Below are 20120 nucleotides of genomic sequence, written 5' to 3' on the forward strand. Positions count from 1 at the left end.
GCACACGGAGATGAAGTAGTACCCAATGCCCACGGTTAAATGTGGTGCTAGATCTTCAATGTTGTGGGGCTGTTTTTCTGCCAGAGGTCCTGGACATCTTGTTCGGATACATGGCATAACGGACTCTATCAAATACCAGCAAATAAGAAGTCAAAACCTGGCTGCCTCTGCCAGAAAGCTTAAAATGGGCCCTGGTTGGATCTTCCAGCAGGACAATGATCAAAACAAACATCAAAATCAACACAAAAATGGTTCATTGACCACAAAATCAAGGTACTGCCATGGCCATCCCCGTCCCCTGACCTGAACCCCATTGAAAATTTGTGAGGCAAACTGAAGAGGAGAGTCCGCCAACATGGACCTCTGAATTTGAAGGATCTGAAGAGATTTTGTATGGAGGAATGGTCTCAGATCCCTTGCCAGGTGTTCTCCAACCTCATTAGGCATTATAAGAGAAGACTCAGAGCTGTTATCTTGGCAAAGGGAGGTTGCAAAAAGTATTGAATAAAAGGGTGCCAATAATTATGGCCAATGCATTTTGGAGAAAAATATTTATTTAATAATGAGATATTTCCCATTTCAATTGTTTTACTTCAATTAAAGGTTAGATTTATTTATTTTTTTATTTTTTTTGAATGAAAGATCAAAAGGATAAACAATGCAGATTTTTTCACAGCCTTCTTTGCTCCTATTTACCAAGGGTGCCAATATTTTTGGCCACCACTGTACACTGTTTTGAAGGACCCTTCTCAAGTCCAATGGAGATAGTTGTTAAACAGAGCCTGATTAAACATCTTTTCTCAATGGTGATATCGATGCACAATTCAAACAGTAGGAAGGTCATTTGGCGCATTCTGTCTATGGTAAAAATTCAAAATTGCCAAAAGTGGCTTAACGTGTTTTTCATCGAACAGTGACGATATGAGAATATATTGATGTATTTTGAGTTTAAATGAGCTAATAATCTACATCCCTGACGAAAAATAAATGTAGTCTACAATACTAGTTAAACCATCATAAAATCATGAAGATACACTTAACGAGTCGCCACATACTAAAGCCATTCCACCAGTACGGTTGAGTGCGGTTAGCTAACCGTGCCGAGAACAGTTTACAATCATGCCGTGCCGATCCTTGCTCATTTGGAAATGCTACTATAACCTCTCCGTACCAAGCTCAGAACCATTCAGCCTGATGGTGGAAAAATGGCTTAAGTTTCCATGTTAATTTTGACCAGCTGCGTCTTAACATTGTTGGTGACTTGGACCCTGTTTACACCTGGTATTAAAGGTGGAGTAAGCGATTCCTGAGAAACACTGTTGAACTCAACAGCCAAACAAACACACTCCTCCCTTCAGTGCTCCTTCAGAAGCTCCACCTCCCAAATTCATGCACGTGCAATTGTGTTGTGGGGATCTGTCCGATCAACTTTATTTTTCCATTTACAGAGCCAGGGCTGAGTACAAACACCAGATTTTTTTCAGCGCACACAGAACGAACAGCTAGCGGACCGTGAAGAGATATTTGCAGAATTTGACAAAAAGAGTATTGGATTAAAATGACTTGCTTCTAAGTAACTCACCTTTTAAGATGTGTTTTGGGCGATCCAGTCACAAATGGACAGGCGAGACACATCGTCATTTACAACTGCTCGCAGTATTCATCTCTTTTTACCACTTGTGTTCAGATTTCGAGAGTAGGGTCTCTGATTTAAGGATGACATGTATCAGTCACTACGTCTGTGTATTACTGCATGATAATAAAGTGCCCAAAAAAGAGAGCACTAAAATTCAGCATGCCATTTCTCTTAATTGTACAGTGGAATTCTCGGTTATTTTAGTGGAGCTTTAGATGTGCATGCTTCTATTCTGTGTCCCTGTATGTTGATATCAGACACATTGAAGAAGTTCCGCGAAGTTCTTGTGCATATATCTATTGGCTTTTTCAAATCTTTTTACAGGACTGTAATTTCCATTAAAAAGACTCACATAAGGGTCAATGTTTAAACTCTTGTTTTAGCGCACCAGTTGGTTGCATTGTTGAGTTGGTGGCACTTTACTGCTGTTAAAACTCATTTGAATGGATGCGTGTTTTCACTTCGAACCCAATGTGGCCACATGAGTTTTCGACCACTTGGACAAATCTCAACATGTTTTGGACCCCGCCTTTAGTGTCACAACACAGCAAAACAGCAGTTTACTTGTTGCTGTAAAATCGTCGCGTTGTGCTTAGTTACGACAGTGTAAGGAGGGAAAGCCAAAGGAAGTTCCTGGTGTTTCGGTGGTGATGGTTTAACTGGCTGTTCGGGACAATAATAATTGATTTCACTGCATTTGCTCTTAATATTACTGCTCTATAATGTTCACTAGATGCCTCTTCTTGTAGCTCAACTGGTAGAGCATGCCGTTAGCAACACCAAGGGCATGGGTTTGATTTTCAGGAAATGTACGCACTGATAAATTGTCTAGCTTGAATGCATTGTAAGTCGCTTTTTCCCTGCATAAATGTAAAATGTCTGGATGCCTGGTCAGTCTGCAAATAGCCTTGCAGCAAGTCCGTAATCTAGTACAGGTATCTGTTGAGTGGCAGACCTGCTTGTTGTGTATTTATGTGTGTCTCTGCAGGCAGTCAGGCACAGCACACACCCAGTTTTGAGAAAGAATAGGAAGGATGAGGTTGTGGAGAGAAGCGGGTAATTTTTATTGATCAGTTGTGGGTTGTAAATGGGATTTACGTTTTATGTCTGGTTTATTTAAAAGGAATGAAAACAAGGAAGATCTAGTCGTGTGTAGCGGGTCACAACCAAAAAATGGGCCACAAGTCTGTACTAATGGGGTTTTGAACCGCAGGGATAAACAATGCTACATGAAAATAATTAAATGCAAGTAAGCATTAGAGTTTGACCCATAGTGGATTTTGCAAATAGTTTTTAAAATCCATTTATTGAATGTTAAAACATTTTCCTTAGGGGCCGTTTACATGACAATGTTTTCAACTAAAAACTGAAAACGTTTTATGCGTTTTGGCTGTTCGTTTACACGACGATGGCGTTTTGGGGCCTGAAAACGCAAACTTTTGAAAACGGGTTTCAAAGTGCAAGTTTTTGAAAACGATGCCGTTATTGTCTCCATGTACACATACAAAAATGCGAATCTGTGAAAACGATGACGACATGCACACGCATATTACGTGTTTATATAAAGAATGATGGATTGATAGGCATCAATTTGAGATGTATAATTCTCAATATGAATACTGGTGTCTGTGCAAATAACAATAATCAACAATTTATTCATTTGGAGTGTGAAAATTGTACAGTAGGCAGAACCTGCAATTTGAAAATCTTGAAATTAATGTATGGATTCAGATGGGAAAAATGTATTTGTATTTTAAATGTTATTTATTTATTTACTTTTATTTGATGTACCTTTACCCTGCAATTCATTCACCCACCGCTTATGTATATAGCCTATAGACAGAGATGTGATGCCATGTACAGTATTCAATGATATGCTTAGAATATGAAAACATGAGGCAGTGAAAATGATGTTAGATCCTCACTGGAGTGGTGGTGGTGTAGTGGGCTAAAGCACATAACTGGTAACCAGAAGGTTGCTGGTTCAATCCCCACAGCCATCACCATTGTGTCCTTGAGCAAGGCACTTAACTCCAGGTTGCTCCAGGGGGATTGTCCCTGTAATAAGTAAGTCGCTTTGGATAAAAGTGTCTGCCAAATGCATAAATGTAGATCCAGTGTACACAAGACCTCTCTCTCCGTCAGAAGATATCCATATATCAGAGTTCTGTCTGATATCCAGTCAACATCAACAGCTTATGTTAACTTACTCTCCTACCAACCCAAGAGTCAGCAGGGGGAATACAGAAGAAGGCAGGAGCTGAAGTGATGGTAAAAATGAGCAGAGTTTATTGAATAATCTTGAGAGTTCTGTCTATAGGTATGCACGCGAGTACTTCAAAACAACGTGCGAGACATTCAAAACTACAAGGCTGGACTACAGGACTGTGTTTGTGCTGCTCAAGATTTTGAGTTTATTGACGCTTCTCCAGCAAATTAATTGTAGTAATAAAGCAACCTCATCGTCAGTCCAGACAAAATTGCTTGATGCTTTCGCCATCTTCATTGTTTGTATTCACCGCTCTGTGGAAGAATGCTAATGTGCGCAGGTGCGTAGTGTTTCTTTACAAAGTGACATCGCCAACTACTGGCCTGGCATGCATAATACAGTGTTTTTAGTCGTTTTCGCGGATCCGTGTGAACGGGGATCGTTTTGACAACGTTGTCGTCTGTACGCGAAACTTTTCAAAAACACAAAGGAAAAACGTTTCCGTTTTTAGTACATTGTTGTCGTGTAAACGTACCCTTAGTCTTTCCTTACTGTGACGGGCAGAGACATAGAGGGTGCAAAATCCAAAATGAGTAAAATTCCAGATGCGGGTTTGTTGTGCAACTACAATCCCAATAACAACCAGATTTGTTTTATTTATTTATTTATTTTTACTAAGTAACATGGAACGCTTAACTGTAAACAAGCCCAAAATAGGGTACAATGGGGCTGAAGGCTCCTTTGATTTTATTTTCTCCCAAAACACTAAATGGCATCATAAACTACCACTGTACTTTCCTAAACACCTGTTTGTCGCTATGCACTGCAAAATATTCCTGTTTCATGAGATCGTCGTGTGCAATGTCGAAAGTTTGATTTCAAGATCATTTGATCTAATCTTTAATCATTTTTAAATGTTGTAAATTTATGTAGCTAAAGAATATCCTGGAAATCATTTTCAATTTCAGTACATCAATACATTTTAAATGACTGTCCAGTAAGTGAAAGGATAGTATTTGGGCTAAAAAGCCCCCCTGTTGCAGGGGCTAAAGGTCCCTATTAAACACACAATTTTTTTTTAAAGGTGGAGTAAGTGATTCCTGAGAAAGGCTGTTGATATTTGAACTCAACAGCCAAACAAACACACCCCTCCATTCATTGCTCCTTCAGAAGCTCCGCCCTCCAAATTAATGCACATGCAATAGTGTTGTGTGGATCAGTCCGATCCACTTTGTTTATTTTCCCATTTACAGAGAACATAAAAGGCAGTTTTGTTCCTTTGTGAACTTTTTATTTTTTCAGAATGTGGTTTACATTTTTGTGGAAATGCCCAACACATGTATATGCATCGGCAACTATCAGTATGATTTTTGCCGATAATCGGCAGTTCTAAAAAGCAACTATTGGCAACAATTAATCTGTGAAACTGATATAGCGGTCGACCTCCAGTATGCATATAATCATGCATAGATAGAATAGCTAAATAAATAGCCGTATTTGCTTTCCATATCTTTTGTTTGATGATGTCAAAGGCCCTACACCCTGTTAAACTCGAACGTATTTCACCACAAAATACTTGGTAGAAACTTGCCAAATTGGGCAGGTACCAACATGAACAGATTGTGGGACCTGCCCTCATCCTCAAACCATGAACAAATCTATGCATGGTAAAAGAAAATGCGACTCAAACTAAATTAAATACATGTGTACTTGCTACCATGATAAACGTGGTTGTGGTGACCACACAATGAGTTTTGCCGTGTATTATTGGCTGCCGAGAGCATGAAACCATCGAAATTCAAGAGGCATTTAGAAACCAAACACTCAAGTAGTGGGCTTGTGAACTAATAAATTTCAGTGTTTGATTTTAAGGATTATTTTTGTTTACTTTTGTGCGATAAACAATTTTGGGACTGCGTAGGGTCACCACTTGATGTCTAATGTAAATTTCTGAAGCAAAAGAAGAGATCCCCTGCTGTAAAGTGTGTTTGTTGCAACCTCTTCTTGAGCATCTAACTCTGTGGAGCAGTTTAGATTAATGGATTGTATGTTGACTGTTTATTCTGGCTGCTAAATCCAGCCATAACTTATTTTAGATTTCTCTTTAGCTGTCTTTATATTAACAGAAGCTACCTCTAAGAGCAATATGTCATTAGTTTCATAAGCTATCTATATTGGTAAAGACTAGGCTTTGGCTACGGAAGACCACAACTAGCAATAAAAGGCAACTTAAGTGCTTGTGTGTGTGTGTGTGTGTGTTTTATTTCTTTTTTTCCCCACCCAAAGACAATGACTTTCAAGGTTATAGCAGCTCTTTTTCTCTATGTGAGGAAAGATATGAAAAATCCTTTGCTTTATACCATGATGTTGTGTGTGTGTGTGTGTTTTTGGGCCCACACATCTCCTACACACATGTACTCTCTTTATGAGTTATGATTTATAAGTGGGAGTATACAGCCCTTGAGCCATGCAAAATGGAAATGGAGTTTAGGAAGCTTTGCTTTAACTGAATAAGAGTGGCAGGACCTTTATGCAGTTCATACAGTCATTTAAGCCTCACGGCTTTGTGGCGTCCAGCTCTGCTGTCTGTGTGCATGACCCACCTCCTGCTATTCTATTTGCCTGTTTGATGCCCTGTAGCAGAACCAACAGCCGGCCAGTCGCATCATGAGCACTGTGCCATGTAGCCTTGATACCGCTGTGCATGTTTTGAGGTAATGGATTGTGGAAAACCGCTGTGTGCAGTGAACATGAGCTTGATCTGTTTGTGTGCAGGGCTGGGTGATCTAGCTAAAGAAATCTTCTTTTTTGTAATTAACATTTTTTTATTGATTCAAAGAAAATAACACAACAGAGAAAAACACAACACATACACACCGAATCAACATTTAACTTTTAACTCTCACTAATATCCCTCCCCGAACACCCCTGTGGTCACACAAAATAATACACACACAATAAAATAAAATTAAAAAAATAAATAAACATGCATAATTAAACTAAACTTCTCTCTCCTCATCCCTTCCCCGAGAGTCCCCCAAAACTGCCAAATACCTACCCCACTTCCTGAAAAACAAGTCCCCCAACCCCAGCCTTCTACCTGTCATCTACTCAAAAGCCACCACCCTCCCCATTTCCGCACACCACTCCGGAAATGGTGGCGCTCCATCCGACTTCCAACCCCTTAAAATAATTTGTCTGCCAATCATCATGCTAGTCAGAACCCAATTTTTTATATATTTGTCCCCCCAAATGTATAACTGCCCCATCGCCCAAAATACAAAGTCTGGGGCAAAGGAAAATTTGAGTGCCCAAAACGTCACACAAATAATTCTGAACCTTTAACCAAAAATCTTGGATTTAGGTGGGTGTGTCTTTAAGACCATGCCTATAGAATCTAGAGGGGGTCCATTTAAAATGTAAAATCTTAAATTGCATAAGGCGAACTCTTGCATCTCTAGGGTTCCTTTTAGAGCTAAAGAAATCGTATTTTCAGCCTTTAGACAATATTCAAAATATACCATTTCTAAAATGGCCTATAAAACACAGTGTGGCACATTTTAAATCTTGAATCCATTCATTGAAATGGTCAATACGATGTCTAAACCCATACCTAGATAGGCCTAGAATAGAATATTATAAAAAATATCAAATGTTAGATAACAGATAACAGGAATTCACTACAGAGGCATTTTTGCCCCAAGCCCTGGTTGATTTCTGAATGAGAATAACCTGCGTTTCAACTCGTAAGCTATTGTAGATTCAAAGGACAAAAAAGGTTTTTCACTAAATTAACACAAGTTAAGTTTGAGTGACAAACCACTGAATAATTTAATTGAAAATGACTTTTCAAAAGAACCGATTCAGAGGAATAAATCGAATCATCATAAAATATTGGATGTATCGTAAATATTCAGTTGCCCAGTGGCATGTTGAAGGTGTGATCTTCACATTGTCTGGCTTTAAAAGGGTATTTTAGTTGGTTGTGGCATCTACTGATCTCTTCCACCCTTAATATATTAGATTTTGAAATTGTAATTTATTTTTTCACTCCATTCCAGATTTGACTGGATATCTCATCGCCATGGCCACAGTTTTCACCTGTTTATTTTTCCCACTTGCTCAAAGCTAGTCAGGAAGTGTGAGATCATTCTGGAATGTTTTTTTCATTTCTGAGAAGGAAGTGGAAAAATCTGAGCTTAAATGCACAACATGCATTCTCTTCACTCTGTTTCTAGCCCCACGAATTCAAGTGAGGCTCATTCCAAGATTTATTTTTCACATTTAGAGGATCAGGGCTTGTTAAATATTTAGGCATAAAGACTTGTTAAAGGGCTTGCTAGTATGATGGTACACTGTGCGATAGTGAAAATGTGTCAACCAGTAGAGGTTTTGCTATATTGTGTATACCGCAGTAGATCTTTGCGTAGCTATCAATGGGCAGGTCTGATTTGTGTTATTTACATGTGAGAGCAACGAAGAAACATGGAGTTTTGCAGAAATACGGAGTGGGAAGTGTGCCAGTGAAACTTCGATTTGCTTTGTAATTTGCTGCATTATAATATAGAATTAAATTGATGCATTGTCACAGGTGTGTGAATATTGTCCATTTTACGATGGCTTCAAATGTTTAATAAGTTATAACACAATCTTATTATATTAGTTTTACTATTTTGAGTCTTCATTTTTAACTAAAGTGTTTGCACTGTTGCCAGACTTTAATTCATTTGTTTTGAATAATCACCTTTTGGTTTGCATCCAAATCCCAAGGACAAAATATTCAAATGAGATGAAGTAGGTTTAATTTGTAAAGGATTTAATTCACTTGATTAGCCAAAAATGGGCGTTCCTACATTTTGACGAATTGCCATTAAAAATGTTAGGCCTATATTGTGATATATAGTTACCATGATATAAAATGATTGTGAAATGCTATTTTGGTCATACTGCCCAGTAGTTTTTGCAATTTCTTATGTGGCTCCTAAATGAGCTGAAAATGTCTGAAATGTCAGAAAACTGTGTGTGTAAGTATCTGTGTGTGCCTTTAAGTAAACTCTTGCTGTTGACTGGTGCGCGCGGGTGTGTTTTTGAGGCTGTTGTAGATCCAGGGCCTGTCAGTCGGGGTTGCCTTGGCAACGGTGTCGGTGGGTGTGCTCACATGAAATGTCTCTGGCGGGCTGGAGAAGGCTTGACGGCCATGCTGCTGCTGTATTCCATTAGAGTGCAGTACTGTAGCAGCACACCAACCTCTCATGCAGTGCATACTGAAATCTGAGAATGTCAGAATGTGAGTGTGGTTTCAGGAGGAGAGAGGGGCCAGTCAAGGAAACCACGCTTGAAATGACAAAAAAAATTCAGTGGCTGCTTCGCTTGACTGGAGTTTTTTTTATCATTTTATGTTTCCCTTTTCATTTTTCAGCAAATTAAATCATTTTACATATGGAGTGAATGAGGGTTTAGAAGGTGCGTTTTCTTACAGAAATGAGAAATCGTGCTGTAATGTCACTGGGTGTTTGAGAAAGTGAAATTAACTATGACCTTGGAGCAATTTTTCGAAGTGTAGGTCTCTGTGGAACAATAATGGGTGTTTCTCAATCTGTGAGTGTTTTCAAATTGGGATGGGTGTTTTTCAATTATCCAATGGATGTAGGGAATCTCAATGTAGTAATCAGTGGGCGTTTCCAAACCAGGATGGTCGTTTCTGAACTATCCAATGAAAGTAGGGAATCTCACTGTAGTAGGCAAATTGTGTAAAGCAGTTGAAAAATGCCCATCCTGGTTTGAAAATGCCCACTGATTAGAAAAATGCCTATTTTTGTTCTGCAGAGACACACGTCTCAATTTTTCTACGTACAGTTTATATTGGGAAGGTGTCTGTGATCATGTTATCTTAAATAGTTACCAACAAAATGAAAATTTACTCACCCTCATGTTGTTCCCAAATGACTGACTGACTTTAGTGGAATGCAAAAGGTGATTGTTAAAAGGAGGCATAATGTTAGGGACTCAGTCACCATTAATTTTCATTGTCTGGACAAAAATAAATAAATAAATGCAGAGTTTGCCATTCTGCCTAACATCATATTTTATGTTCCATGGAAGGAAAGTATATCTTACAGGTTTGGAATAATGTAATAGAGGTCTGCAACCCGACCCGGGCCCGACGGGACCCGAGAAACCGTTGGGTTTTGGGCCTTGTTTTGGTCAGTTGTTCTAGTATGACTTCGGGTTTGGGTCAGGTTTGTAATTAATGAAAAAATAAACAGGCCTACCTAATTTGTTTCGCGCACTCGCTTTCAAAGATGCGCAAAGTAATGGGGCGTTCACACCGAACATGTTTTTGCGTGCATCTGCTCTGTTTTTCTATTGTTTTTCTACGTAAATGCAAGCTGTATGGAGGTCTTTGTCTGTTGCACCATTTTACACTGTTTCTTCAGCGTGTTGTGCAGGGCTGGCACATTTTTTAGACACCGTGTCAAATTTAAAGGAACTACATTTGAAAAATGCATGTTGTGACACCTTTGTTCGGTTTCATTTGTTGCGCTGCATCTAGCTTATAGGGGCTGCCGTGCCTTGCATGTTTACTGTTACAATACTGTTACATATGTTGCCTAGGATGCTTACATAAAATGCTGTCAATCGCACCAACAATTAGGAGAAAACCAAAGCTAGGAGAAGAAATTAGAGAGTGAGCGATTTTGGGGTCTGGTTCGGGCTTAAAATCTCTTGGCACCATTCAGGCTGGGTAGGGTAGAGCCACACAGACACAGTCTAGGAAACAAATCGGGTTTGGGTTTCATATTAAGGCCCGTGCAGACCTCTACATATGAAAGTGAGTAAATGATCTCTTCAATAATAAACATACTTCCAGGATCAGATTTAGCATTTCTTGCGCTGTTCGTTACATGCATTTAATTTGAAGATCGTTGATGCTAGAACTTTTTATGAGATACTTCATGAATTTTATAAGTTTAGTCTGTCTAAAATTACTGTCTGGGGGTTTAGCTGTGTAGTTTCAGCCTGTTTCTTTGGTAAATTTCAGTGCTTGCTGTTTGCCCGAGGGGAATTTGCGAGATGCTTACATCATTTGAGTATTTTGGAAGCTGTCCTGAATATTTTCTGGATGACAGCGCAGTCTGACACTGCAGCTTTTTGAGAGGGTTCTCATATCTTCACCAGAGGGGAAGAGATTGGATGTACACTTGTGCAAAGAGAGACAAACCCTAACTTTAAAGCAAATGCATATTAAACGCGATCTCATTCACACATTGAGCTACTAGCACACCCTTAAAGACACATTATACTTGTACTATACCGAGGTTACACCGAGAGATGAATTTATAAGGGAGAATGTACAGTCCGCGGGTCCACTTTGCATCAAGGTCCTGATCGCCCTGTTTGGAGTTATTTTGCAATAACACACCCAAGCCAGGGTGGACGCCATATTTAATTTGACATGAATGAAAACAAGGTTGTGAGGGATAGAGGTATAGTCCGTTCTGTTATCTGTATTGTCATTGGTCATGCCTAATTTTCACATCTGATGTTTTACGTTTTTTGGAACTCCAATGACCTCACAAGTAGATATAACCTAGAAAATTACTTGTGGTTATTTCAAACACCTGACACAGTGTCATTGGCACAATGTATAGGTGTGCTGTAGCTTACACAATTCCCAGGAAATCAGTTGACACCTCAAAAACATAAGCCCCAAAATAATGCCTGTTGCGTGACTTAAGCGTGCTGGCATGTTCAAATGAAAGCAAAACCAATGAAGCTTTTAAACAGCATTCTCTTGTAAACAAATCAAGCTACACTTCCGGTATTCCAGTTTTCGCATGAACATGCCAACACGCTCGCATCACGCGAGAGGCAGCATGAACTGATTCCCCTCGTGGACACGCATTAGAGTCTATTTTTTTTTTTGCTATGATTGTCTGTGTTTTTGGAGCTTTAAAGTGCTGATCACCATCCACTTGCATTGTATGGACTTACAGAGCTGACATATTCTTCTAAAAATCTTTGTTTGTGTTCAGCAGAAGAAAGTCATACAACTCCGGGATGGCAAGAGGGTGAGTAAATGATTAGAGTATTTTCATTTTTGGGTGAACTATCCCTTTAAAGTGACGGACTTCCTATGGTTGCTATCACGTTTGCGAATGTTTCAAACTGCAATTTTGCCAGTTTATCTTGCAGATCCATCCAAGCATTGTTTAATTGGACTGTCGGAATCTGTGAACAGCATGTTCAGGTCTTTTTACTGATTGATTTAAAGTGGAATCAAGTTTGGGCCTTGGCTGGGCAATCATGTACAGTGTGTTCATATCTGTGTTGTGTGCTTTGCGTCATTGTCAGGCTGAAAGGTGAATTTTCACCCTAGTTTAAGGGTGTGCAGGTCCACAGCTAATGGTGTGCTAAAGCCCAAAGTATACTTGGCGCGTGGCCTGACTGCGCGCCGGCCAGATTTTCTCGACTCGCGCACGCAGTCATAGTCTGTGCGCATTGACGGTGCATGCGGCGGCCATTGACTGTACTAAAAGAGTTTAACAAAGAACTTGTAGAGGGCATGTGTCAAACACGTTCGAGGTGCTCGCAGCCAGAAGAGTATACTCACAAAGGCATTGCGGTCAACCAGCCGCGAGCCGATCAGGAACACGCAAAAATGAAGTATACCTGGGCCTTAACAGTTATGGCTGACCCAAAGCTGCATAGAGCATTAAGTGGAAGAGTGTTAGCAGCGGTTGGAAAGCTTAATGTACCCCTGTCTAAAATATTTAGGTTCTGGTACAGATTATGCAGTCTTGCTATTACGAACTGTTGTTTTAGTGTCCTAGATGTTTACTGTCCCGGAGTGGACTAGTCAATGTCCAGACCTCAGTGCAATTGAGCATTTGTGAAATTACTTGCATTCTCCACCACACTTGTTGGAACTTGAGCTATGTTGACTAAAAGAATGAGGATAATTTCCTGCATCAAGATTGTAAGGCTGATTGAGACTAAGACTAATCCAAACAGACCTGCAGCTTTAACTGCCATAAGTGATCCCTCTAAATATTAACTTATTCATACAACCATGTGTTATGGTCTTATTCTAAACAAATTACACCTATCTGGATTGGAGTACATTGTGTTAATGATTGAGTGACAAAAAAAATAAAAAAAATATATATAAATAATATAGAGGAACTTGTGATATCCGATTACATCGTCAACATCCCCGCCGAGGGTGGGTGAATTTTTTTGCTTTATTGATTGTGGTTAAATTTAATTCATTTATTGAAACATGAAAAACATAAAAGACATTTCTAAATTCAAATTGCACTTTAAACTAAACAAAAAAAGCAATAAAATAACAAAGTGATCAAAAAATCGTATTTAACCACCTCCCCAAATCCAAACATTTACCGTCTCCAACGACTCCATTTGCCATCACGTAAGCATCCGTCAACACAACAAATGGAAAATTACTAATAGCCTACAGATTAAGAACTAAAGACATTTATACATGTAAAGACCATAATAATCAAAATAAATAAGACTAATAAATTCCCTAAACTCTACCTGTGCTTGTTCCACATGACAGGCTCGTGCCGCACGCCTCTGAACAAATGGCGAATCAGGTGATTTTTTTTTTTTTTTTTTTTTTACAATTTTTGTTCATTTATTGAAACACACACACACACACACACACACACACACACACACACACACAAAAAACGTTTACCACCTCCAATGGCTCCATTTGCATCACGTAGGAATCCACAATGCATGCCAACCATGAGGAAATAAAGTACATTAAACTCACAGCACCTCCCGATATGATCTGAGATAATTTGAAGCATTCTCATAGACTACATTATTCTTGCAAACAGTTTTCAAACGAATGAAACTGAGAAAAAAAGTGTGAGAACTCTTTACATGCACTTGTTCCACATGACAGGCTCATGCTGCACACCTCTGAACAAACAGTGAATCAGACACGAGCATTGATGGCTTTTCTTTTGTCTGTTCTTAAAAATATAAGAGTGCGTTTCTTCAAGCGCGTGTCTTTGTGACTAACAGCATTTCTTGTCATGTGTCACTGAGATGTCTTACAGGTCGCCCACCTGTTGCGGGCAGATGAGCAAAATTACCCATGCATGAAATGCATTTGGACGAGGAGCTTGCGAACTGGATTTAGCATCATTGTATTTTGCGGGTGGTGGATGCTAGTTTCACACCCTGGCCACTGTTTAATATATTTGGCAACTTCCCAGATCAATGGTTTTGCCATTTCCCGATATTGTCGATCATCTGTTCAAAATCGGCATCGGGATCTTTGTAAGACATTGTCGATATCCGATAACATCGTCACATCCCCCAGCCCTAATATATATATATATATATATATATATATATATATATATATATATATAAAACAGAAAAAGACAGACTAGTTGATGGGGCCAAATTCTAAATGCTTGGCTCCATCCATTGTTCCGTAGTTCAGAGATGCATCCCGTAAAAATGGCCAGTGCCACCACGATGACTCACTCTAGGGATTGTGTTCTCAGTGTGATGTTCTGGTGCAGACCACAAATTCTTCCAGCAAACTGTTAAGTCTATCATATGCCTCCATCCAAGGTTTTGTATGACGACTTGTTTTCAGCAAACTGTCCTCTTGGTTGTCTTCAGTGTAACTCTTCAGTTAGTTTTGGAGGATGGCCACTTGGCAGATTCACAGTTCCACATTTTCTCACTTTATAATGGTGAACTTCACTGTGTTTTGGCAAATAAGCAGTGCCTTGGAAATGTTATTTTGTTCTGAGTCTGATTGCTATTTTTTGAGAACCTTGTCTTTGATGTGTTGTAAATGGTCTTCACTGTAATAACTAGGTGGGGATGTTCCTAGGGGTGGGCAATTATAGTGGGACATGATGAACCGGTAGAAAATTGACAACCGGTATACATTTTGGGTTATCGTCTCTATTGCGGTTACACAAAATAGCCTGAAGAGAAAATTTATATAAGAGGAAGTAGCTCTCATTTATAAAGTATTTAGTTCACTGACTGGATTGTTAGACATTACAATATGGTGATATTTTTTATTTCTTTATTGTTTAGAAAAATGTTACTATATCGTGATAAATATCGTTATCGTGATATACAATTATTCATATCTCGATAAAAGATTTTGGTCATAATGCCCAGCCATAGATGTTCCTAAACTGTATTTATGCTGAACTCTTATAAAACATGTTTGCAAACACGTGGGTTCCAAAGAAGTATGTACAGTTGAAGTCAGAGGTTTACATACACCTTAGCCAAATACATTTAAACTCAGTTTTTCACAATTCCTGACATTTAATCGTAGAACACATTCCCTGTCTTAGGTCAGTTAGGATCATTATTTTAAGAATGTGAAATGTCAGAATAATAGTTGAGAGAATTATTTATTTCAGCTTTTATTTCTTTCATCACATTCCCAGTGGGTCAGAAGTTTACATACACTTTGTTAGTATTTGGTAGCATTGCCTTTCAATTGTTTAACTTGGGCCAAATGTTTTGGGTAGCCTTCCACAAGCTTCTCACAATAAGTTGCTGGAATTTTGGCCCATTCCTCCAGACAGAACTGGTGTAACTGAGTCAGGTTTGAAGGCCTCCGTGCTCTCGCACACGCTTTTTCAGTTCTTCCCACAAATTTTCTATCAGATTAAGGTCAGGGCTTTGTGATGGCCACTCCAATACCTTGACTTTGTTGTCCTTAAGCCATTTTGCCACAACTTTGGAGGTATGCTTGGGGTCATTGTCCATTTGGAAGACCCATTTGCGACCGAGCTTTAATTTCCTGGCTGATGTCTTGAGATGTTGCTTCAATATATCCACATAATTTTCCTTCCTCATGATTCCATCTATTTTGTGAAGTGCACCAGTCCCTCCTGCAGCAAAGCACCCCCACAACATGATGCTGCCACCCACATGCTTCACGGTTGGGACGGTGTTTTTCGGCTTGCAAGCCTCACCATTTTTCTCCAAACATAATGATGGTCATTATGGCCAAACAGTTAAATTTTTGTTTCATCAGACCAGAGGACATTTCTCCAAAAAGTAAGATCTTTGTCCCCATGTGCACTTGCAAACTGTAGTCTGGCTTTTTTTTATGACGGTTTTGGAGCAGTGGCTTCTTTCTTGCTGAGCAGCCTTTCATGTTATGTCGATGTAAGGCTCGTTTTACTCTGGAAATAGATACTTGTCTACCTGTTTCCCCCAGCATCTTCACGTGGTCCTTTTGCTGTTGTTTTGGGATTAATTTACACTTTTCGCACCAAATTATGTTCATCTCTAGGAGACAGAATGTGTCTCCTTCCTGAGCGGTACGATGGCTGCGTGGTCCCTTGGTGTTTATACTTGTGTACTATTGTTTGTACAGATGAACATGGTACTTTCAGGCATTTGTAAATTGCTCCCAAGGATGAACCAGTTTTGTGGAGGTCCACAATTTTTTTTCTGAGGTCTTGGCTGATTTTCCCATGATGTCAAGCAAAGAGGCACAAAGTTTGAAGGTAGGCCTTAAAATACATCCACAGGTACACCTCCAATTCAGTACACCTCCTATCAGAAGCTAATTGTCTAAAGGCTTGAGATAATTTTATGGAATTTTCCAAGCAGATTAATTTAGTGTATGTAAACTTTTGACCCTCTGGAAGTGTGATATAGTCAATTAAAAGTGAAAGAATCTGTCTGAAAACAATTGTTGGAAAAATTACTCATGTCATGCACAAAGTAGATGTCCTAAACAACTTCCCAAAACTATAGTTTGCTCAAATTAAATTTGTGGAGTGGTTAAAAAAATGAGTTTTACTGACTTCAACAAGTGTATGCAAACTTCTGACTTAATCTGTATGTGACTTGAAGAAGAGTATTTGTTACTTTCAGACTAGTTTAGGCGTGTCAGAGGAAGGGGACACATACTTGTTTTTTTTATTTTTTATTTTATCCACTTTTCTCCAAATCTGTAATGCCCAATTCCCACTACTTGGTAGGTCCTCGTGGAGGCGTGGTTACTCACCTCAATCCGGGTGGCGGAGGACAAGTCTCAGTGGCCTCCACTTCTGAAACCATCAATCCGCGCATCTTATAACGTGGCTTGCTGTGCATGACACCGCGGAGAGTCACAGCACGTGGAGGCTCATACTACTCTCCGCGATTAACGCACAACTTACCACGCGCCCTATTGAGAACAAGAACCCCTAATCGTGACCACAAGGAGGTTACCCAATGTGACTCTACCCTCCCTAGCAACCGGGCCAATTTGGTTGCTTAGGAGACTTATATCTCTATTATAGGGTACATAATCTCAATAGACTTTCCCTATACACCATCACTGGGATATGGATAGATGTATTGGGGGGGTTTCTAGATGTGGGTTATTTTGTGTTTTTCTGGACATTTCATTTTGACATTTACCTGGAAATGTCTTTTTATAAATTTGGATTTGGTCTATTTTATAGTTTTTCTAGACCCTTTTTTTCTGGATGTGTATTTCGGACATGGTATATTTTGATGTTTTTTTTGGATTTACCTTTTTTACTCAAAATTTTGTATGGATTTTTATTTTATTTTATTTTTTACCTTGTGTGTATTTAGATGTTTTTGTAGACATTACATTGTTCAGTTTTTATGGATATGGTGTATTTTGATTTTTGTATTTTTCTGGATGTTACATGTGTTTTTGAGCTTTCTGGATGTATTGTATTTTGACATTTTTCTGGACATGTGTATTTAGATGTCTTATTGGACATTACATTTTTTTATGTCTGTCTGGACATTTAGTTTGTTTTTCTGCAGGTGTATTTTTACATTTTCAGGACGTTAAATTGGCTTCTTTGGCTTACCGGATGTAGTGTAATCTGACGTTTGTCTGGACATGGTGGATCCTGACGTCTTTCTGGACGTTTAATTTTGTACATTTATCTAGATATTATATATGTTTTTCTGGACGTTGTGTTTTTTTTTTTGTGTGTTTGTGTTGTATTTCAGCGTTTAAAAAAAATAAATAATAATAATTTATTTCAGTTAACTAAATAACCAGAAGCTGCCTTTGCTAGCTGGCTTGATCTAAACAATTTTTTTTTTTTTTTTTTTTTTTTTTTTGCTGTACAGTGTGGCCAGGGGCTGTGAGGGCTCCTTGGGGAGACTCCAGACTAGCCCACACAGAGAATGCTGGAGGTGCAGGAGGAGAGACCAGCAGCAGCACCAGCCACGGCAACCTCCACAGCTACCGGAACCACAGGAAACACTTCCGGCAGGAAGGAGAGGGCCAAAGAACGGCAGGAGGAGGGCCAGGACTGCAGCAGCCCTGTCGCAACCCCGATCACAGGGCCCCGGAGCACCCGGGCCAAATCCACGCCCACCACTACACACACACACTCCCATACACATAGACACACCTCCAGTCCCCACCAGCACTCTACTGCTCCTGCCTCTGTCGTACTGGGACTGACGTCAATGCATTCCAGCAACCCCAAAGTGAGGAACTCTCCATCGGCTAACACTCAGAGGTGAGAGAACTGTACATGTATTCGTATGAAGTATTCCATAACTGCCTTGTTCATTACATTTCAGATGTGGACTCAACAAAGTAAAATTAATGTTTTCACATCATTCTATAGATTCTGTATAATCTGATTAGTTGACAACAGTTGTCATTATCGGTTATGTGGGTCTTTGTATAGTGGCATTGTCACTTTACAGAGAGCATTCAATTTGCACATTGTTTAAATGAGAGCATTAATGTGCACTCCTATATGATGCTGGAAATAAAATCAGATTAATTAATTGAAGAAATAATTGAAAGATTAATGGTTTGTCAAAATAGTGGTTAGTTGCAGCCCTAGTTTTACAGTATGTGTTTAATGTATTAACAAATAGTTTTAATGCTGTAGGACAAATTTGAAAGCAACTATTACCACTATTTAATATGAAAGCAGTAAGCTAAAGAGGTCGTGCATGTGTTCCCAGGGCTCCAGACTAACAGTGCGATTAAACTTTGCAAGAGGTCGCACTGGTGTGACTACAAAGTTGGCCGACTCTCTGATTGTGTGCTGTCGGTTTTTGTTGTGCATGAGAAATATCAAACGGCAAACGTTCAAAACGCGAAAGGAAACAGCTCAGTCAGCACGGCTCAAGGCTCAATGGACAGATCAGTGCAGAGATGTGCATTTACACATGGACCGGTCTTGAGCGCTCAGCTGCACAGGTCATCACAAACAGCGCTTCAAGAAGCACAGGCTGGGTTGCAGATTCAGCATTGATTGTTTGTTTAAAACCTCTATGAAAACCCATAATGTTTCGATGATTAAACTAGTATTAAAGGGCCCCAACATTTTAAACCACATTGAAAAGGAATAAAGGAGAAATCTGTATCATGAACAGACAGAAATTGTAGCCAAGGCTTTTAATCCACACATCACAGTCATTAAAAAATATTTACCATGAACGTATATCAATATATCAGGGTAGTGAGGGAATACAATATAATTTCAGAATGTGTTTTTCTCATGAAAAATGGCATAATTTGTTTTTATGGTTAGTATCCATGTGATTACCATGGTTTTACCTTTGGTTACTATGATCTTATTGTAAATGCCACATCCTGATGAAAAGAAACGGTGAAAGAAATCTAATTCCCACCATGTCCTAACCAGACGTGACACTAGCCGGTTCAAAACAACTTTATTTTCGCCAAGGATGTCACAGACCTACGGGATGTTGTGTTTGAGGTCTCATTCTCTTCAACCTGAGCTCTATGGACACTCACACACACACCAGCAGCTCATTTTGACATGATCTCTGCTTCCCTGTCACATGCAGATCGCCGAAATAACGACAGAGTACTACGTGAGTGTGTGAACAAAAAATGGTAATAGACTGAATTTTGATGCGATTCATAAAGTAACTTTGCCCTGTGTATGTGTGTGATTCGTTTACTATGCCTTTGAGATTTGTGATCGAAAGTGTATGTCCATACAGCTTCAGTGAGAAAATGAGGTACGCACAATAAACAGACTGTTGTAACATCTGCTTTTATTGTCATTTATAATCATTTTAGTGTATGAGTATCATGGTTTCGCGTCTGGTTAGGAACCCCGAACCCCTACCGCTCTCAATTGTTAGTCTGGCCTGTGTAACTGCAGCCTCACTTTTGGAAAGCTGAACCTGCCAACCATCCAGGGCCAATACTAGGATGTGGTCTTCAGTGGGAAACTTGAATGTTTGGTGGGTGGGGGGGGCATT

The 20120-nt window shown here is 39.4% G+C and overlaps 1 protein-coding gene across 3 annotated transcripts in view; it reads left to right on the plus strand.

Annotated features, from left to right (window-relative positions):
• LOC127445305 (B-cell CLL/lymphoma 9 protein-like) overlaps positions 1-20120 on the plus strand; it is a 61024-nt gene that overhangs the window by 27136 nt on the left and 13768 nt on the right. For 2 of the 3 annotated variants that reach the window (XM_051705288.1, XM_051705289.1), the window contains exon 4: positions 17988-18385. The exons of the other annotated variant lie outside the window; for it this stretch is intronic. In XM_051705288.1, the coding sequence (XP_051561248.1) occupies positions 18045-18385 (341 nt within the window). In that variant the 5' untranslated portion in view covers positions 17988-18044. The remainder of the gene's footprint in view (positions 1-17987; positions 18386-20120) is intronic. 3 annotated transcript variants of the gene reach the window in all.

Source organism: Myxocyprinus asiaticus, chromosome 8, assembly GCF_019703515.2.
Source record: "Myxocyprinus asiaticus isolate MX2 ecotype Aquarium Trade chromosome 8, UBuf_Myxa_2, whole genome shotgun sequence".
Lineage (NCBI taxonomy): Eukaryota > Metazoa > Chordata > Actinopteri > Cypriniformes > Catostomidae > Myxocyprinus > Myxocyprinus asiaticus.